This window comes from Salmo salar, chromosome 12, assembly GCF_965601325.2.
Source record: "Salmo salar chromosome 12, fSalSal1, whole genome shotgun sequence".
Classification (NCBI taxonomy): Eukaryota; Metazoa; Chordata; class Actinopteri; order Salmoniformes; family Salmonidae; genus Salmo; species Salmo salar.
In genome coordinates, this window is record NC_138302.1 from 42,484,978 (window position 1) to 42,507,132 (window position 22,155).

The following is a 22,155-nucleotide window of genomic DNA, read 5'->3' on the forward strand; positions in this document are numbered from 1 at the left end:
ACCATGATTACGTATAGTCATGAATGAATCGTGAATAACGATGAGTGTGAAAGTTAGAGGCATAAATATCATAGACCCCAAAAATGCTGAGGTTTTTAATGACACATGCACAAGTACAGTGAAATGCCTTTCTTGCAAACTCAATAATGCATTAATAAATAACAATGTAATACTAGAAAAAACACACGAGAAATAGGAATAAATATCAAAAACACAATAAGTAAGCGTACTACATACAGGGTCAGTTCCAATACCATATTTACAATGTGCAGGGATACTGGAGTGATGGAGGAGATGCAGTATGTATAGGGTAAGGTGACTAGGAAACAGGGTATAAGATAAACAGAGTAGCAGCAGCTTGTATGTGAGTAGGTGTGCGTTTGTGAGGAGTCAGTATATTAGCATGTCTTGGGGTGTATGATCTTTGTGCCTCTAAATGTTTCACTCATCATTATTCACCATTCATTCATGATTAATGAATATGGGACCAAATACTACACACTTGACTACTTTAATACACATAAAGTGAATTTGTCCTTTTGGTTCCCTAAAATGTATTTACATAAAGTGCTGTCATTTCAAAACAGTTCACCTGATATGGACAGTCTGCACTTTAACCTAATAGTCATTGTATCATTTCAAATCCAAAGTGCTGGAGTACAGAGCCAAAACAACATGAAGGGTTTCACTGTCCCAAAACCTCACTGTATTACTTTGCTGGATGGTGGTAGTTTGAGATTAGAGTATTACATTATTGTGCTCAACTACAATGAGGAAATTAAAGTTTGAGTGTCAAGGGCTCCACCTTTGCCAAACCCTACCCCTACATTATATCTTAAACTCTAATCCTTACATGCTGACCAGACCGGACGCGTCACGTGCACGAGCGTTTGCAAAATAAATGTACACATACATGTTATTCAATCATTGCACCCAAACTGCTCGCGAGCGTCTGCGTAGCCAGGTGCTAAAATAGAACTTGGTTCTATTTGTGACTCTCAACTTGCGGCAAATCCTGCCTCTCCCATCTCCTCACTGGTTTTTAGGAGCATATACCCATGTGGGTGATTGAAAGAACTGAGGTCCACACTTAAGTCCAGTCGGTTGTGGTAATGGACATTAAAGTTGGTTGCCAACCACCATATAAAGTTCGAAGAAGAAGAAGCCTGAAGGAGGAGAGAACTACAAAAAAACTTTTACCCTTTTATCTGTGGATTAATTGTAGACCTTGTGCATTTCAGGTAAAATAACAACCCAGTGTTTATATTCCAGGACAAATTAGCTATCAACAGCAAGCTAGCTAGCTAAATTGCCATAAATGTTTAATGCTATTCGACCAGTCCCCAAATTAATATAATTGGTTCAGAGTTTGTTTTGACATTTCAACCGGCATGTCCTGATCCCGTCTGGTGTGGGTGGACAAAATCAACTTGCGCACATGTGCGTGCGGTCTGGTCAGCATGTTAGGCTGTAGTATAGAACTATTGGAAGAATGACATGTTAGCCAGTATCCACAAGTTTCAGTTTCTTATCTTTTACCAATGTCAGATTTCGCACCTTATCAGCTTTCTCAGCACATCCCAGTGTATGTTACTTGCATGGATCCAGTCCAGTTGATGCCTGCGTGTGTGTGTGCATGCTTTTGTTTTCCTTGTCATTTCCAGGCCAGCTTTGTGTCTTCTGGAAACAGAACTGATATTTCCCTGGACGATCCCAACTTCTGGCAGAAATGGGCCAAAATAGCAGAGCTGGAGATTGATTCCAAAGCAGAGAAGGTAAGAGGGGAGGGAAGGAAAGGGTGGGGAACTAGGGAAGGGCGCTGTGGGACGACTGGTGATCCCAGACTAGGGTGTAGCCACTGCCTGGTGTTGGAGGGGCTACAGAAAAAGCTTGTCGCTGCAGATCAAAAGAGCCACTCAGAATGCGGGTTGGAAAAGAAAGCGGAATAGGCCTCGCAAAACGGTTTAAATATCTGGCACTCCTCAACCTGCCGAACAGATGGGTTGCATTAATGAGATTAAAAAAAAAAAAACAGCATGCAAAGCAGAGGGAGGAGGAGAGGGTGCAGTTGAATTAATTGTGTGTGTATGGTGTGTATTAGAGCTTGCTTGTATATAGTGTTAGTGTGCTGCGTATGCATTTTGTGAGTTGTGTGTGTACTGTATATGGTGTACACTGTACTGTATATTTGTAATGTGAGTTTTTTTGGCCTGTGTATGCGTGTGTTGTCTGTTAGTCGTGTGTGTGTACACATCTTATGTCTTTTACTTCAAATGTATTTGTTTGAAGACTGTTAGATGGCATTTGTTTGGGCCATGTGTATTGTGCTGTATACTGTGTGCTAGTACTATGCATGGGTGCCTACGTGGTTGCAAAGGGCATCCGTGTCTTAACAGCGCGATTTGTCAAGGCAAGAAACTCTGAGCGCAGCCCTATCCAGAAATCTGGCAGTGGCTTCTGATTTTAAATTCAATTTTCACAGAAGCACTTGTTGCAATTTCGATGAGGCTCTCTTGTTCAGATATCGGTAAGTGGACTGGAGTCAGGGCGTGAAAGGGTTAACAAATCCAGTTGTTTGTGTCGTCCGTTTCAGGAAAATACCTGCGTAATTGCGCACCCAGCACACTCAGGTGCTTCGCTATATCACATTTGACATTGTCTGTAAGCTTGAGTTAATTTGCACACAAAAAAATCATACAATGGTGGAAAGACCTGTGTGTTGTCCTTGTTAATGCAGACAGAAAAGAGCTCAGAATTCTTAATCATAGCCTCAATTTTGTCCCGCACATTGAAAATAGTTGCAGAGAGTCCCTATAATCATAGATTCAGATCATTCAGGAGACAAAAAACCTCACCCAGATAGGCCGGTCATGTGAGGAACTCGTCATCATGGAAGCGGTCAGACAAGTGAAAATTATGGTCAGTAAAGAAAACTAAGCTTGTCTCTCAATTAAAAAAAAACGTGTCAATACTTTTCCCCTTGATAACCAGAGCACTTCTGTATGTTGTAAAAGCGTTACATGGTCACTACCCATATCATTGCATAATGCAGAAAATACACAAGAGTTCAGGGGCCTTGCTTTAACAAAGTTAACCATTTTCACTGTAGTGTCCAAAACATCTTTTAAGCTGTCAGGCATTCCCTTGGCTGCAAGCGCCTCGGGAGCAACTGCTTGCACGCGTGTTATCACTCCACTATGTCTCCCTGTCATGGCTTTTGCGCCATCAGTACAGATACCAACACATCTTGATCACCAAAGTCCATTTGATGTCACAAAGCTGTCCAGTACTTTAAAAATATCCATTCATGTTGTCTTGGTTTCCAGTGGTTTGCAGAAGAGGATGTCTTCCTTAATTGACCCCCCATAAACGAAATGGACATATACCAGGAGCTGTGCCAGGCCTGACACGTCTGTTGACTCATCCAGCTGTAACGCATATAATTCACTGGCTTGTATTAGAAGCAGTCATTTTTTCAAAACATGTCCTGCCATTTCACTGATGTGTCGTGAAACAGTGTTGTTTGATGGAGACATTGTCTGTGTAATTTTTGGGGCCTTTTCCCCCAGCATTGTCCCAGCCATATCTGTGGCAGCAGGAAGAATTAAGTCCTCCACAATAGCATGGGGCTTGCCTGTCCTAGCCACTCGGTAGCTCACCATATAAGACGCTTCTAGCCCCTTCTTATTAATGGTATCTGTTGCTTTTATACATGTCTTACTACTTGAAAGTTGTCTTTATTCTCGCTCAAAAAACTCCCGTGGCCTATTTTTCAAATTGTCATGTTTTGTTTCTAAATGTCTGCGCAAGAGTGAAGGTTTCCCGCGAGAGAGTAACGGTTAATGTGATTGGATGTTAATTATTTGACTAGGCTACCTGTATTTGACACTGTGTTGTTATTTCGCTCAACACTAGATGGTTGAATTTTATTTTTGGCAGTGAAACGAGGCTACTCGGGCGAGAAAAAAACCTCACCCAAATGTATAGCCCCATTGGAAAATATAAATGTACTGTTTGAATTTTTATATTTTTTTAAAGTGTGAATCACATTTTTATTTGGCGTACCCCCGACGGTGTACCCCAGTTTGGGAATACCTGACGTAGATTAACAGTGTGTCCATAAATCAATCAAATTAATTTATATAGCCTTTTTTACATCAGCAGTTGTAAGCGCTTATATAGAAACTGAGCCTAAAACCCCAAAGCAATGCAGATGTAGAAGCATAGTGGCTAGGATAAACTCCCTAGAAAGGCAGGAACCTAGGAAGAAACCTAGAGAGGAATCAGGCTTTGAGGGGTGGCAAGTCCTCTTCTGGCTGTGCCGGGTGGAGATTATAAGAATACATGGCCATTAAGGCCAGATCGTTCTTCAAGATGTTCAAACATTCATAGATGACCAGTAGGGTCAAATAATAATCACAGTGGTGACCAATCAGGATCTGAATATGACTGCACATCACATAATACTTTAACACATTCATACATTTTTTACGTAGTTATTACACATTGATTACACTATTGCTCATATTTCATGTCACAACGATTCATCGATACGTATGCTATGATGCTGGTAAAGTTGTCACGCGCACATACAGTGCTGGTCATTAAAAAAAAGCTAGCTAGCTCATGGATGCAAACAATGTTCTTCCCCCAAAACATAGCAAAACGACAATCTGTTTCAGTAGCTATAGTCATCTAAAATAACCCTAATTCATAAGACAGTTATTATTTGATTAATGGTGGTCGGACCATCTATGTGAAGCGTGCCACAAAAGTGGACTTTGTGGTTAGCTAACAAAATAAAAGTATGGCATAATTCTATTTGTATTCATTTGCATCACTGCCAATGACATACTTTTATTTTGAAGGCAAACTGTGCCCAGTCCTTATTGTGGCTAGCTGCACAACACAACCCGGTCTGGTCGAGCCTTACTAGCCAAATGAAACTAGCTGGCTGCTTATAACGTTAGCTTTGGGCAACAAGGTTAAGTAGCTGGCAACTATTTATTTTCATGAACTGAAGTTCAATTTCAATAGGCGAACAACAAGTGGCAACCTAGCTAATACTTACTCACAAGGATTCCTAAATCATTGCTATGAATAATGAAGTTAAAGCTAGCTACCCCAGAAGTTGCGGTCGAACAAATTATGCTTTTTACCAACGCGGTATTGTAAACACATTGTTCGTGGCCGGTGTTTGCTTGTTTGCAGACTTTTTTGTACAGCTTTGACTTCGCTACTGTATCTTTTTTGAAACGCAAAGACCCAAACGGCGTCCATAGTATGTATGTCGTGAAGCTAATAGCAGTGATGCTATTACTGTGTAACTCCGGTAGGGCAACATCTGAAAAATAGCGCACTTGGTAGTGTGTACCGGTGCTCGACCAGTTGACGAAAGCCAACATCACCCACGGCAGAGAACGGTTGGTTGATTGTCAAGGGCAATGAATTCCATTACCTTGGCTTTAATGGATTTCGCCTTTGAGTTGTCTCGCTGAAATGTTATTACTCTTAAACTCGACATCGGGCCGATACCGATGTTGGCATTTTTAGCAAATATCGACCGATTCCTATATGTTCACCGATTATATATTGTGCATCCCTAATATAAATAGACAAAATGCACATCACGACAAGAGAGACAACACAACACTACATAAAGAGGGACCTAAGACGACAACATAGTAAGGCAGAAACACATGACAACACAGCATGGTAGCAACACAACATGATAACTACATGGTAGCAACACAACATGGTAGCAGGACATAACATGGTACAAACATTATTGGGCACAGACAACAGCACAAAGGGCAAGAAGGTAGAGACAACAATACATCACGCAAAGCAGCCACAACTGTCAGTAACAGTGTCCATGATTGAGTCTTTGAATGAAGAGATGGAGATAAAACTGTCCAGTTTGAGTGTTTGTTGCAGCTTGTTCCAGTCGCTAGCTGCAGCGAACTGAAAAGATGAGTGACCTATGGATATGTGTGCTTCGGGGACCTTTAACAGAATGTGACTGGCAGAATGGGTGTTGTATGTGGAGGATGAGGGCTGGAGGATGAGGGCTGCAGTAGATATCTCAGATAGGGGGGAGTGAGGCCTAAGAGGGTTTTGCGACGGGTATACAGAGATGACCAGTTTATAGAGGAGTATAGAGTGCAGTAATGTGTCTTATAAGGAGCATTGGTGGCAAATCTGATGGCCGAATGGTAAAGAACGTCTAGCCGCTCGAGAGCACCCTTACCTGCCGATCTATAAATGATGTCTCCGTAATCTAGCATGGATAGGATGGTCATCTGAATCAGGGTTTGTTTGGCAGCTGGGGTGAAAGAGGAGCGATAGAGGAAACCAAGTCTAGATTTAATGTTAGCCTGCAGCTTTGATATGTGCTGAAAGAAGGACAGTGTACCGTCTAGCCATACTCCCAAAGTACTTGTATGAGGTGACTACCTCAAACTCTAAACCCTCAGAGGTAGTAATAACACCTGTGGGGAGAGGGAAATTCTTCTTACCAAACCACATGACCTTTGTTTTGGAGGTGTTCAGAACAAGGGTAGAGAAAGCCTGTTGGACACTAAGAAAGCTTTGTTGTAGAGCATTTAACACAACATCCGTGGAGTATAAGACTGTAACATCTGCATATAAATGGATGAGAGAGCTTCCTACTGCCTGCATTATGTTGTTGATGTAAATTAAGAAGAGCGTGGGGCCTAGGATCGAGCCTTGGGGTACCCCTTGGTGACAGGCAGTGGCTGAGATGGCAGACGTTCTGACTTTATACACTGCACTCTTTGAGGTAGTTAGCAAACCAGGCCAAAGACCTCTGAAACACCAATACTCCTTAGCCGGCCCACAAGAATGTAATGGTCTACCGTATCAAAAGCTTTGGCCAAGTCAATAAAAATAGCAGCACAACATTGCTTAGAATCAAGGGCAATGGAGACATCATTGAGGACCTTTAAGGTTGCAGTGACACATCCATAACCTGAGCGGAAATCAGATTGCGTAACAGAGAGAATACTATAGACATCAAGAAAGCCAGTCAGTTGATTATTGAGAAGTTTTTCCAACACTTTTGATTACTAGGTCAAAATAGAAATAAGCCTATAACAGTTAGGATCAGCTTGATCTCCCCCTTTAAATAAAGGAAGAACCATGGCTGCCTTCCAAGCAATGGGAACCTCCCCAAAAAGGAGAGACAGGTTAAAAAGGTCGGAGTTGAGCTTGGCGGTGATAGGGGCAGCAACCTTAATGAAGAAAGGGTCTGAACCATCTGACCCAGATGTTTTTTGGTGTCAAGTTTCAGGAGCTCCATTAGCACCTCGGACTGCAGGGAGAAACTTTGTAGCGGGTCAGGGGAAAAAGTGGGAGACGCATCGGGGATAGTCACATTAGAAGGTGTGGGAGATGAGTAAACGTTGAACGGACAAGGAGGCATGGCTGAGTCAAATAGGAATCCTGACTTAATGAAATGGTGATTAAAGAGCTCAGCCATGTGCTTCTTGTCAGTAACAACCACATCATCAACATTAAGAGACATGGGCAGCTGTGAGGAGGAGGGTTTATTCTCCAGGTCTTTAACCATTTTCCAGAACTTCTTGGGGTTAGACCCACAGAGAGAGAACTGCTCCTTAAAGTAATTAACTTTGGCCTTCCAGATAGCCTGAGTGCACTTATTTCTCATTTGCCTGAAGGAGAGCCAGTCAGCCTGAGTATGCGTGTGCCGAGCCTTTCGCCAAATGCAATTCTTGAGGTGGAGTAACTCTGCAAGATCACGGTCGAACCAGGGGCTGAACCTGTTTTTAAATCAAATTGTTCTCATGGGGGCGTGTTTGTTAACAATACCACTGAAAATAACAAAAAAGAATGTCCAAGCGTCTTCGACAGAGGGGATCAAGCTGATTCTATACCATTTTACAGAGGCCAGTTCATGAAGGAAGGCTTGCTCATTAAAGTTTTTTAGCAAGCTTCTATGACAAATCAGGACAGGTCGTTTCACTGAGCAGCCATTACGAACCCAGGCTGTAAAGCGGTGATCACCTGAGGTCATTACAGAAAACACCAGATTGATACTTATCAGGATTATTTGTGAGGATAACATCGAGGAGAGTAGCTTTTTCTGGGTGTTTGGAGTCATACCTTGTGGAATTGGTAATAATCTGAGAAAGGTTTAGGGAGTCCCGTTGCTTTAGGACTTGGTCAGGTGGTTTAAGCATGTTCCAGTTTAGGTCACGTAGTAGGACAAATTCAGACTTAGTGTAACACGTAACCCAAACCGGCTGTGCGCATGCACCATCGTGCATACATTTATTTTGTCCCCCCACACCAAACGCGAACACGAATTTGGGGACAGGTCGAAAAGCATTAAACCTTTATGGCAATTTAGCTAGCTAGCTTGCTGTTGCTAGCTAATTTGTCCTGGGATATAAACATTGAGTAGTTATTTTACCTGGAATGCACAAGGTCATCTACTCCGACAATTAATCCACACATAAAACGGTCAACCGACTCGTTTCTAGTCATCTCGTTTCTAGTCCTTCCAGGCTTTTTCTTCTTTGAACTTTCATAGTATTACCACGACGACCGACAACACAGTTTGTCTTTCAATCACCCATGTGGGTATAACCAATGAGGAGCTGGCACGTGGGTATCTGCTTATATAAACCAATGAGGAGATGGGAGAGGCAGGACTTGCAGAGCGATATGCGTCACAAATAGATCTGACTTCTATTTTAGCCCTTGGCAACGCAGACGCTCAAGAGCAGTGTGGGTGCAATAATTGAATAATATAGATTTCAAAATATATTTTGCGACGCGAGCAGTGTAGTCAGGGTGTATGGGGCCAGGAGAGAGCTTAGAACAGGTAGGGTACAGGCTGGTGCTGATGAGGGACGATAGCACCCAGCAACAGTCAACAAGAGCCATTTGAAAGTTTAATACTTAAAACCAGCAAATCAAATTGTTTGGGGACAGACTTGGTGGAGACCGAGCACAACCGAGCACTGAAGGTGATCCTTGGTAAAGATTGCCACTCCCCCACCTTTGGAAGATCTGTCTTGCCGAAAGGTTAACCAGAAAGGTATTCAAAACACTCTTCCCTAACCACGTCTCAGTAATGACCAACACTTCTGGAATCGCGCTGTGAACCCACACTTTCAATTGATCCATTTTAGGTAATAAGCGTTTAGTCTTAATGTGCAGAAACCCCAGGCTTTTACGAGAGCAGCAATCAGTGAAGTAGATATCAGAGCACAAGTCAGAATTTGGGCTAGCAACAGTAGATGGGCCAGGGTGTACATGCACATTTCCAGATATCATCAACAGTAATACAATCAAGGCACGTCACAGGACATGGAGAGCTCTGCAGTGCTTATTTATGACATCTGAATGTGAATTAGATGGCAACAAGATCATATTGTACAGCAATTTCATCAGGTAACATGAATACAAAGCCAGCTAGGTGGTTAGAATAGGATGGGATGCCAAAAGTCTGTGAAACCAATATAGGGTCAGAGTTCTGAGTTTGGGAAATAAACATAGTCTGTCCCACGGTTGGGTTTAGAAAGTTCGTAGTCAACAAAGCATGCAGGAGTCATTAGGCAAATAGCAAAATGCACAAGAATTAAATTAAATATATAACGACTTGGGGCTAGCCATTGTAAGTTCAGAGTCACTCACACCAACAGTGTGTGTGTGCTGGAGGTGAGCGAAAGCTCGGAATGAGGTGGGAGTGTGGTGGGGGTACCTATACCAGACAGGCGGAGACAGGCCAGGGCAGACGGTGAACAGATTGGCAAATGGAATCCAAGCAGCAGTGCAGCAGGCAACGGGAATAGGTGTCATACCCACTTGGGAGAAGCTTTTATTTCTGGAGGCAAGGTAGCATGACAGGTGAACAGGTCAGGGTTTCAAAGCCGCAGGTAGAACAGCAGAAACTGGATCACTAAGTGGACTGGGGACCGGGACAGCCAGGAGTCGACAGGCCAGCTAATCCTGAGGCATGGTCCTAGGACTCAGCTCCTCCAGGAGGGGAGAGAGTGAGAATACCTAAGATCAGACAGGACACCCAATAAGACCCAATAAGGAGAATTACACCAGACTGACCCTAGCACAAAGACTATTGCAGCATAGATACTGGAGACTGAGACGGGGGGTGGGGTTCGGGGGACTCTGTGGCCCCGTCCAAAGTTATCCACGGACATGGCCAACCAGGCAGGATATAACCCCACTCACTTTGCCAAAGCACAGCCCCCACACCTGCAGAGGGAAAGCAACAGACCACTAACTTACTATCCTGAGACAAGGCAGAGTATAGCCCACGAAGATCTCCCCCGCTTCACGAGCCCAAGAGGGGCGCAAAACTGGACAGGAAGATCGCGACAGTGACTAAACCCACTCAGGTCGAGTATAGCAACAAAAGCCTGGCATGGCGTGATGCACCCCTCCTAGGGACGGCAATGGAGAGCGCGAACAAGCCAGTGACTCAGCCTCTGTAATAGGGTCAGAGGCAGAGAATCCCAGTGGAGCAGAGGCAGCAAGGGTGGTTTGTCAATCCAGTGCCTTGCTGTTCACCTTCGCACTCCTGTGCCAGACTACACTCAATTATAGTACCTACTGAAAAGATAAGTCTTCAGTAAAAATGTAACCCTTAGCCTACAATGGTCGCGCCCCCGCAGAAATCTAGTTAACAATCCCCATCAAAATCCATTTGTATAGAATAGAGATGTTTTTTTGCATGAGCTGCGTCTTAATCCACCACATCCGCCGAAATCGCCCATCCGCATCTGCGGTGAAAGGAGGCAGAGCTAGAGAGGTGTTTGTCAAACCATGCGACATCCCGAAAATTGGTCTTCTCACAAAATTGTATGTAGCGTCCGAACGGTTTGGCCTACAAACTATTATGACCACTCTACTGACACGATGGTGCCTCACAAAGCAAGGTCCATACAGAAATGGTTTGTTGAGATCGGTGTGGAAGAATTTGACTGCAAAGGCCTGCACAGAGCCCTGAATTGGAATGCCAACTGCGAACCAGGCTTAATCGCCCAACATCAGTGCCCAACCTCACTAATGCTCTTGTGGCTGAATGGGAGTAAGTCCCCGCAGCAATGTTCCAACATCTAGTGGAAAGCCTTCCCAGAAGAGTGTAGGCTGTCATAGCAGCAAAGGGGGACCAACTCCAAATGAATCCTCATGATTTTGGAATGAGACGTTTGACAAGCAGGTGTCCACCTCTTTTGGTCATGTAGTACATGTACGGCAGGATCAAATCGGCAAGATCGGTAGGAGCAAGTCCATGTAATGCTTTGTGGGTTAGCAGTAGAACCTTGAAATCAGCCCTAGCCTTAACAGTAAGCCAGTGTAGATGCTAGCACTGGAGTAATATAATCACATTTTTGGGGTTCTAGTCAAGATTCGAGCAGACGTATTTAGCACTAGCTGAAGTTTATTTAGTGCTTTATCCAAGTTGCTGGAGGGTAGAGGATTGCAGTAGTCTAATATTGAAGTGACAAACGCCTGGATCAGCTTTTCTGTGTTATTTTTGGGAAAAAAAGTTTCAGATTTTTGCAGTGTTACAAAGATGGGAAAAGGCTGCTCTTGAAATATGTTTTAGACAGTTGAAGTCGGAAGTTTACATACACTTAGGTTGGAGTCATTAAAACTCGTTTTTCATCCACTCCACCAATTTATTTGAACAAACTATAGTTTTGGCAAGTCGGTTAGGACATCTACTTTGTGCATGACACAAACAAGCCAGACTACGGTTTGCAACTGCACAAAGATTGTACTTTTTGGAGAAATATCCTCTGGTCTGATGAAACAAAAATAGAACTGTTTGGCCATAATGATCATCGTTATGTTTGGAGGAAAAGGGGGAGGCTTGCAAGTCAAAGAACACTCCATCATGAGGGAGGAAAATGATGTGGATATATTGAAGCAACATCTCAAGACATCAGTCAGGAAGTTAAAGCTTGGTTGCAGATGGGTCTTCCAAATGGACAATGACCTCAAGCATACTTCCAAAGTTGTGGCAAAATGGCTTAAGGACAACAAAGTCAAGGTATTGGAGTGGCCATCACAAAGCCCTGACCTCAATCCTACAGAGAATTTGTGGGCAGAACTGAAAAGGCGTGTGCAAGCAAGGAGGCCTACAAACCTGACTCAGTTACATCAGCTCTGTCAGGAGGAATGGGCCAAAATTCACCCAATTTATTGTGAGAAGCTTGTGGAAGGTTACCCAAAATGTTTGACCCAAGTTAAACAATTTAAAGGCAATGCTACCAAATACTAATTGAGTGCATGTACATTTCTGACCCACTGGGAATGTGATGAAAGAAATAAAAGCTGAAATAAATAATTTCTCTACTATTATTCTGACATTTCACATTCTTAAAATAAAGTGGTGATCCTAACTGACCTAAGACAGGGATTTTTTACTAGGATTAAATATCAGGAATTGTGAAAAACTGAGTATAAATGCATTTGGCTAAGGTGTATGTGAACTTCCGACTTCAACTGTATGTTACTCAAAGGAGATAAGGGTACCAGAGTAATGCTGAGATCCTCCAGTTTTATTTGTGTCGACTGTACAATCATCAAGATTCATTGTCAGATCCGACAGCAGATCTCTTTGTTTCTTGGGGCCTACAACTAGCATCTCTATAGCAAGCCTGCAGTAAAGCCTACACCTGAACCTCTGTCCCCCGTCTGTGACAGGAGAGCCTGGTGATTGACACGCCTCGTGTGAGGAAGCAGACACGCCACTACAACTCGTTCGAGGATGACGAGCTGATGGAGTTCTCAGAGCTGGACAGCGACTCAGAGGAGAGGCCCTGTCGCACCCGCCGCCTCAGCGAGAGGAACAGACACTACCTCCGTGCAGAGTGCTTCCGTGTCGAGAAGAACCTGCTCATATTCGGGTCAGTTTCACCGCCTCTTACATTTCTCAGTTATACTTTCAATAGCCTTTCTATTGTGCCTTGCTGTAAAAATGATTGTGCCTTATGTAAGTGCTCTCTGTACCTCAAATTGTACCTTAGTAAGCACTCTTACTAATTACTGCAGAGTTACATTGCACCAGTGTTTCCCAAACATCTCAAGTAACCCCCAATAAGTAACATTTATTTGATGTATTCCGGTGCTAGCGCACCTGATTCAATTGGTCAACTAATGAAGGGCTAGGTGATTAATTGACCAATTAGTTGTGGAATACATCAAATATGTAGCACTGGCTGGGGGTACTTGAGGAGAAGTTTTGGAATCACTGCAGTAGGCTACATTAGAGTACAGTATTTAGGTATTGTATCCAACTGACTCTGACACTAGTGTAGTGTATCTGTCCTCATGCCACCCGCTCCACCTCTGCGTGTGCTCACACAGCTGGGGTCGCTGGAAGGACATCCTGACCCACGGGCGCTTCAAGTGGCAACTGGCCGAATGTGACATTGAGGTGCTGTGCCGGTCGCTGCTGGTCTACTGCGTGCGCCACTACAAGGGCGACGACAAGATCAAGAGCTTTATCTGGGACCTCATCACACCTGCCAAAGATGGCCATAAACAGGACTTGCAGAACCACTCTGGTGAGAAACTCACTAACATCCCCTGATACAAGCTGCCATTCACTCATTCAAATTTGGAGTGGGAGAAAGAGGACAGGCAATATGGCTAGTTATGTTGACAACACTCAAATGAATAATCAAGCTCTGAAAAGCAACTCGTAGTGCCAACGTTTGGCGTAATGGTCTAGAAAGCTGACTCCAGACCATGCATGGCCCCCTGCGATGGGGGTTTGAATCCACACTCAGTATCTGTACTACATCTTGTATCTACTCCGTCTTCCCTTAGCATAAAAAAAAGCTATCCTCACCCTTGTCCGATGGTTTCCTATGGTCTCCAAATGACTGTAGCCATAGCTCCAACTCTGATCCCAAAGTCTGTGCTTTAATTTTGACTGGTGTGCAGTAAGGTGATTACTTGGTATCGTTCAAATCCAACCTTTCCACAAGCAGGTCTGTCGGCCCCAGTGCCCAGAGGACGCAAGGGTAAGAAATTAAAGAACCAGCTGAGTGTGCCCGAGATGAAGCATGCAGACTGGCTGGTCAACTGCAACCCAGAGGTGGTGCTGCATGACGACAGCTACAAGAAACACCTCAAACAGCACTGCAACAAGTGAGTGCCCCATTCCTCACTTTCAGCTGTTGGTGAACAGTCATGTTCTCCTCTATGAGGAATGGGATTCCTAAGGTAGCTAAAGCTTACAAAACCTACATAGTCTAGTTTTGTTTGAAATTATGATTTTAGGTGGTGAAGCCTAGGGAGTAACGGCTAGATTTACTAAGCTTTTGCAGCTTTTCTTTACAAATGAAGACAGTTTCATGTTTTAGTTTTGTTTGTTTTATGTCTTCCTAAAAACAGGGGAAAACGCTTAGCAACTCCACTGGCCCTAAGTGGTTTGGTGTTTATCAAAAAAGAGGCTGATGACTGGTCTATGTGTTGTGTTATGTGCCTTGTTGTGCCAAGGGTACTTCTGAGGGTGAGGATGCTGTACTACCTGAAGGCGGAAGTCCTGGGAGAGGCTGCTGCCCAGTTCCTGGAGGGTATTCCTGCCAGGTACAAAGTGCACCACGAGGGCACCCATTAATCATACCAACTACTTATCTAGGTCCAGGAAACCAGACTAAAGTTAATGGCTGATTTGTGTGTGATCTGTGCAGTAAACTGGAGGTGGCACTGCCTGATATCGACTACATCGAGATCCCAGCAGGCTGGTGGGATGCTGAGGCAGATAAGTCTCTCCTCATAGGGGTACACAAACACGGTAATCCTCTAGTCTAGGGTCTCCTGTTTGTCAGACCCTCATGGCTCTTACTATACTATCCAATTGTATGTACATTGAACAAAAATATAAATGCAACATGTAACAAATTCAAAGATTTTACTGAGTTTCAGTTCATAAAGAAATAAGTCAATTGAAATAAATTCATTAGGCCCTAATCTATGGATTTCACGACTGAATAAAGATATGCATCTGTTGGTCACAGATACCTTAAAAAAAAAAGTAGGGGCTTGAATCAGAAAACCAGTCAGTATCTGGTGTGACCACCATTTGCCTCATGCAGCGCGACATATCTCCTTCACATAGAGTTGATCAGGCTGTTGATTGTGGCCTGTGGAATGTTGTCCAACTCTTCTTCAATGGCTGTGCGAAGTTGTTGGATATTGCCAGGAACTGGAACACGCTGTCGTACACGTCGATCCAGACAGCATCCAAAACATTCTCAGTGGGTGACATGTCTGGTGGTTATGCAGGCCATGGAAAAACTGGGACATTTTCAGCTTCCAGGAATTGTGTACAGATCCTTGCAACGTGGGGCTGTGCATTATCATGCTGACACGAAGTGATGGTGGCGGATGAATGGCATGATAATGGGCCTCAGGATCTCATCAGGTATTGCTAAATTCAAATTGCAATCAATAAAATGCAATTGTAGCTTTTGCCTGCCCATACCTGCCCATACCATAACCCCACTTGCCACCATGGGGCACTCTGTTCACAACGTTGACATCAGAAAACCGCACGCTGTCTGCCATCTGCCCAGTACAGTTGATACCGGGATTAATTAGTGAAGAGCATACTTCTCCAGCTTGCCAGTGGCCAGTGAGCATTTGCCCACCAAAGTCAGTTATAACGCTGAACTGCAGTCAGGTCAAGACCCTGGTGAGGACGACGAGCAAAGATGAGCTTCCCTGATACGGTTTTGACAGTGTGTAGAAATTCTTCAGTTGTGCAAACCCACAGTTTCATCAGCTGTCCGGGTGGCTGGTCTCAGACGATCCCGCTAGTGAAGAAGCCGGATGTGGAGGTCCTGGGCTGGCGTGGTCACACGTGGTCTGTGGTTGTGATGCCGGTTGGACTTACTGCCAAATTCTCTAAAACGACGTTGTGGTAGAATTTAACATTTCATTCTCTGGCAACAGCTCTGATGGACACTCCTGCAGTCAGCATGCCAATTGCACGCTCCCTCAAAACGTAAGACATCTGTGGCATTGTGCTGTGTGACAAAACTGCACATTTTAGAGTGGCCTTTTATTGTCCCCAATAAAAGGCCTGGTACACCTATGTAATGATTATGCTGTTTAATGAGCTTCTTGATATGTCATACCTGTCAGGTGGATGGATTATCTTGGCAAGGACAAATGCTCACTAACATGGAGGTAAACTAATTTCTGCACAAGCTTAAGCTTTTTGTGCGTATGGAACATTCATGGGATCTTTTATTTCAGCTCATGAAACATGGGACCAACACTTTACATGTTGTGTATATATTTTGGGTCGGTGTATTTTATGTTCCAGTATATTGAAGTCATGGTTTAGCCATTTCAGAAGATCATACATCAACCTTGGTTCTAGAGAATTTCAGGGTGTGCAATTTTTTTTATTCGAAGACGGCACTAAAACATCCTATTTAACTAATCAAGGTCCTGATGATCAGTGGATTAGAGTCCGCTTTTAAAGACATGCTCCGGAACTTTGGCGACTATGAAGTATTTTTTTAAAACCTCCCACTTTGGGCTGTGTGTCAATGTGTAATTCGTACATGCATAATCTATGGGCAGAATTACTTTCTTACCTCAATTAGCCATGAAATCCCTAGTTTGACAGTGACTGTTTTTCTGGAAGCTGTGCTTTTCCCTACATTTTCCCAAATTGGGCCAGCCCCCTAGCAATTGGAGTTCTAGCCAATGCTCTTCAGCCCCTCGCCATTTGAGTGACAGCTAGCAAAATGCACACACAGCAGAGCGAGAGTAATGATGTGGTGCACATGTGACGTAGCCTACCACATATCACGGTTACTAGTCATTGATAAATTGATTATACATTTTACATGAATAGTAGATTTAAGTCTAAAGCCACTGCCGTCATCACCATCGGCGCTCAGTAACCCTGGCACCTGGTGTCTCCTCAGGGTACGAGCGGTACAACGCCATGCGGGCCGACCCAGAGCTGTGCTTCTTGGAGCGGGTGGGCATGCCTGATGTCACAGCGCTCTCAGCCGAGCAGAGTGGAGGAGAGGTGATGGCTGACCTCACTGACAGGCAAGAACCAACTCCGCCTTACCGTAGGGCACAAGTCTTATTTGTAGGATGGCATACAGTAATATGAACATCCGCAGTACCGAATCTCAGGTGCTGTGTACGAATGTGAATGTCAACCAATGTCTGCATGTCTCAAAATGTAATGTATCAGCAATACCTCAAATCTAGTTCCCCTAAATACATCAATACATTCTGGGTGGTCAAGCTGACTCTGGTGATGGAGTAAGTGATATCATTTTGTGGTCTTTATCTTAATTGTTGGTTCTTTTTAGTAATTGCAAAAGTGATGACGTGAAAGACGATCCTGAAAGCAAGCAAGAGGAAGGAGGAGTGGAAAGGGTTGATAATAAGGTATGGACTCTCGAGTGACTCAGCTAAATGAAAATTAAGGATTCAGTATCTGAAAAGGTTGAGTTGTGAAGTTATCATTTATTTTTGCTCCAAAAGGATGAAACCAGCTCCAGCAATGATGCAATGGACAAGCATGACATTGTTGTTCAAGGTAAGTGTTCAGCTACCTTTGAACTTGTCTTTTTGAATAAAACGTCTTACAAACTGGAACTTACCAACTCCAAGTTCCACCTCAATCATTTTCTGCAGGTGTCACGTGGGTTAATCTACAAATAGATTGCCTTCAGGGGAAGTGTAATTTTGTCAAAACGTAGTTTTATTTCACCTAACATTCAGTCATAAAAAGCAAATGTTTAACTTCATAAAAAAACAAGTTTTCCCATCTCAAAAATGTCTATAAAAGTTACTATAAAATGCATGTAAATATATGTAAACAAAGCTTTGATCTGATTCTGTTACTTTCCAGACACAGGACACAGGGTCCAGGAGGGCTTTGGCCAGGAAGAGTTGGGCCAGGAGGGCATGGAGCTGAAGGGTCGCCCTCTGTGGCCCGCTGGCCCTAATCTTACTGCCAGGCTGCGTCGCCTCATCACAGCTTACCAGCGCTTCATGCGGCGCGAGCCCCTGCGTCATGACTTCTTGCTGCCAGGGGCAAGCCCGGGGCCGATGTCCTGGCAACTGGGGGAGGAGCTTAGGCACTGCACGGCAACCGCTGCCAAACCTGACCCTCTCTTCCTGGAGTGGCAGAGAAGGTGGGTGATGATGTCAGAGCAAAGGTGGGTGATGTCATTGATCCCATACATTATGTGCTGCCTTGGTCCCGTTCCCTTTCGGTTCTTTGCCCCTTACCCCCCTCTATGTTCACTGATCTGTAAGGCCTGGGTATATTTTAGCAATACGATGATGTCTCCAGCTAGCATTCCTATAAACTAACTTTCACAAAGCATATCCTTCAAGATCTGTCAAAGCCTGCTAGGCAAGGGGATGAAATTGGACTGGTTCCTTGTTTGTGGCCCTAAAATATTGTGCGTGTCAAAGACATAATATAAAAATGAAGTCGGAAATGGATTTAGAAATGTGACTTCAATGTGTGTTTCTGAAACCAGACTGCTATTGGCTGAGATACCCACAGCTGATGCCTTGGGCAGTCACATGGTCAGTGCATGTCCCCTTTATAAAAGGCTTATGGTAGGCCTGTGTTTTTATGAGCAGGTGGACACGGCGTGAGCAAGCAGATTTCTACCGCACCGTGTCGTCGTTCGGCGTAGTGTACGACCCGGAGAAGAAAACCTTTGACTGGAGTCAGTTCCGCTCCTTCGCTCGGCTGGAGAGGAAAACGGACGAGAGCCTGGAGAGATACTTCAGCAGCTTTGTGTCCATGTGCCGCACCGCCTGCAGATTGCCCCCCAGGAAGGACGAAGGTAACTACTCCACAGGAGGCAGAGCAAGAGAGCTTGCCCTTAAAGGTGCAATAAGTAAGAATTTAATCCACATGTACCCACATTTCTATAATATGTAAATAGTTTATGATTGGCAAAAGCCAATATGATAAACTTTCTAGAATACTTTTGTGCTATGAAACAAAATAAATAATCCACTTGGAACCACAAAACATATTTCCTACATTCAAAATAGTGTAGTTAGACAAAGCAAGGAAATAATTACATGATGATGTTTTATTGGTATTTGCAGCTGTTGTTGCTTAGTAATGCATCCTGCAAGCTTCTACAACATCTTACTCAACCTTTAACCTCTACAGTCTTGATACAACATTTCAACAGATATGCAATGGTTCATTGGATCAGTCTAAAACTTTGCACATACACTGCTGCCATCTAGTGGCCAAATATTGCACCTGGGCTGGAATAATACATTACGGCATTTCTCTTGCATTTCAAAGATGATGGTACAAAAAAAACGCATGTTTTGTATTATCTTTGACCAGATCTAATGTGTTATGTGCTCCTACATTTAATTTCACATTTCCACAAACTTCAAAGTGTTTCCTTTCAAATGGTATCAAGAATATGCATATCCTTGCTTCAGGTCCTGAGCTACAGGCAGTTAGATTTGGGCATGTCATTTTATGCGAACATTTTTAAAAAGGGGTTGGATCCTTAAATTAACAAATGTCTCTGCCAAAGGAAGTTGTGTTAAAAGGATGCTTCACTTTATAGATTTGTTTGCATATTTTAGCGGTGCTTTCGAAAGCATGGGGAAGATAGGTGGAAGTTAGTAGATTTATGACAGTATTATTTTTACAATAGTAGTGACATTGCAATGGTGTGATTTGAATGATACAATTATATGAAAGTAAGCCCTCTCCATCTGTCTGTCAGGGCCTCTGGACCACAATCTGTTTGTAGAGCCCATCACGGAGGAGCGAGCAGCACGCACTCTCTACCGCATCGAACTGCTGCGCAAGGTCAGAGAGCAGGTGCTGCGCCACCTGCTGCTGGGCCCACGGCTGCAACTGTGTCGGCCCAGCCTTTACCTGCCCGTGTGGTGGGAGTGTGGCAAACACGACCGCGACCTCCTGATTGGGGCAGCCCGCCACGGCCTTAGCCGCACCGACTACTACATCCTCAACGACCCGCAACTCTCCTTCCTGGAGGCCCACCGCAACTACGTCCAGAAGGAGAATCACAAGGGCTACCATCCTGGGGTGCACCACGCAGGCATGACCCCCTCACCCCACCACCACCCCTGCTGCCTGTATGAGACGGGCCTCGGTCAATGCCACTCTCCCCAGCCGCCGGAGTACCACCACCCAGCCACCCCCTCTTCCTCCTCGTCGATCCATGCCCATTCTCACCCGCACATCCACGTCCATGGTCACCCGCCAGAGATAGTGGGCACGGATCCCGGGGGCAGCCTAGGTATGGTGTCTGGGCCCAGGGAGGGCTTCTTGGACTGCCCCCCTCTGGATGAGTCCTTGGAGTTGGCCTCACTGCAGCAAGAGGGCCTGGCCTCAGATTCCCTCCATTGCAAGTCTGCCAAGGAGGCCTTCAACGGGTTCCCCTTCAACTCAGCGCAGGGTGGCCAGAGCATGCTCAACTCGTATGGTGTGCAGGGGGAGCTGAATGGCGAGCAGTCGGCCGAAATGGACCCTATCATCTCGGGCAAGCTGCGCAGCGACGTGTTGGTGGGGGAGCAGGGCTCCTCTGAGGAGACGGGCCTCATGGCGCCCTCGCTGGAGCTGGACCAGGAGCTGCAGGCGCCCTGGGAGAGCACGGACCACGCCGGCGCCGCAGACATTTTCAACGACGCTGACCCTATCCTGGGGGCGCCCGCCCTTGAGACGGCGTTCCTGGACCCCGAAGAGCAGCCGGGAGATGGGGGAAGGGAGGACAGAGCAGGGGGAGTGCTTGATGACTGCCTGGGTATCCCCCCATCCCGGAGCGGCCCAGGGGAGCCGCTACCCTCCAGTTTTATGCTGTTCAAGGACATCGGCGTGAACGAGGAGGAGCCTGCTGAGGAGCACACCGACCTCTCCGCAAGCTGCCCTTCACCCTACGTCCCCCCTCCGCCCCTGTCGCTGTCCCATATGACCTTGTACCCCCACCACCAGGGTGATGCCGAGGAGCCAGAGGAGAAGCTGAGCAACTCGGACGCCGTCGCCCACATGCCCAGCTCCAAGGAGAGAGAGGCAGAGGATGATGTGGCCTTTGAGTTTGACAAAGAAATGTCTGTGGACAGTCTGTATCTGGTGGGGCCGGAGCAGGGCCTGGAAGCCTCAGGTATATCATGCGAGGACTCTCACCAAGAGGAGCCCTTCGAGGGTGCCTGCGATGGGACGGGAATGGGATCTCCAGTAGAGTCATTTGAGGCTGCTCTAGAGGGGCCAAGGGAAGACACTTTAGAAAGAGACATGGCCTTGGGGCCAGGGGAGGAGGGGCTTCTAGAGGGGCAGTTTGAAGAACCTTTGGAGATGTCACCCATGGATCCCCAGGAGGAGGAACCAGTGGAGGGGCCTCTGGAAGACTCTTGTAAAGACCCAGCACGAGAAGAACCATTCGCAGGGCCATTCGAGGAGCATTACGACGTAGAACCAGAAGAGGCCTCAGAGGGGCCTGCCGAAGCAGAGAGCACTTTCAGCGAACACACACTACCCACTGTTGACGCAACAGAGTCTCTGCCCCCGTCCCCCTCAGTCCCCACGTCCCAGCCTGAGCCACAGATCAAATTGGAGTTTCCTCTGGACCCAGAGAGCTCTGAGAGCAAGTCGGACATCCTGGAGCCTGACAGCACTGTCCTCACGCCCAAACTAGAGCAGGCAAAGGGGCTGCTGGAAGTGAAGGACGAGATCGAGGAGAGGCCCCAAAAAAGGGGAAAAACTCCAGGTAACCTACAGCTAGACAGTTGTAAAGATTCAAATATGGTAATTAAATATGGTAAAAATTGCTGTGGCTTTAGTTTTTTAGCAGTCTTTAAACATGTAGCATTGAAAATGACCTTTCCACGCACCTTCTCCTGATGCCCTGTAGTTGAGATCTTGTTTTATGTACTAACCACTCAACAGCCTCCGTGGTGGACAGCTATGTAGAGGTGGCACGGTTTGCAGCCCCCATGTCCATGTGTGAGATGCCTGACAGTCTGCAGGACGCGAGGGAGCCTACCATCGCCCAACTGCTGCAGGAGAAAGCCCTCTACTCCTTCTCTGAGTGGCCAAAGGTATTTAACATTGAGAATGGCAGAATG

At 45.3% G+C, this 22,155-nt stretch overlaps 1 protein-coding gene across 8 annotated transcripts in view; it reads left to right on the forward strand.

The window, feature by feature from the left end:
- Positions 1-22,155, forward strand: part of chd6 (chromodomain helicase DNA binding protein 6) — a 137,184-nt gene that overhangs the window by 79,326 nt on the left and 35,703 nt on the right. For 6 of the 8 annotated variants that reach the window (XM_014131640.3, XM_014131639.3, XM_014131634.3 and 3 more), the window contains exons 20-32: positions 1,665-1,775; positions 12,724-12,926; positions 13,387-13,586; positions 14,013-14,175; positions 14,527-14,616; positions 14,721-14,824; positions 16,974-17,103; positions 17,376-17,454; positions 17,551-17,605; positions 17,921-18,230; positions 18,667-18,875; positions 19,794-21,797; positions 21,977-22,128. In XM_014131640.3, coding sequence (XP_013987115.1) covers positions 1,665-1,775; positions 12,724-12,926; positions 13,387-13,586; positions 14,013-14,175; positions 14,527-14,616; positions 14,721-14,824; positions 16,974-17,103; positions 17,376-17,454; positions 17,551-17,605; positions 17,921-18,230; positions 18,667-18,875; positions 19,794-21,797; positions 21,977-22,128 — 3,810 coding nt within the window. The remainder of the gene's footprint in view (positions 1-1,664; positions 1,776-12,723; positions 12,927-13,386; positions 13,587-14,012; positions 14,176-14,526; positions 14,617-14,720; positions 14,825-16,973; positions 17,104-17,375; positions 17,455-17,550; positions 17,606-17,920; positions 18,231-18,666; positions 18,876-19,793; positions 21,798-21,976; positions 22,129-22,155) is intronic. The other 2 variants (XM_014131637.3, XM_014131635.3) reach the window with 2 other exon arrangements.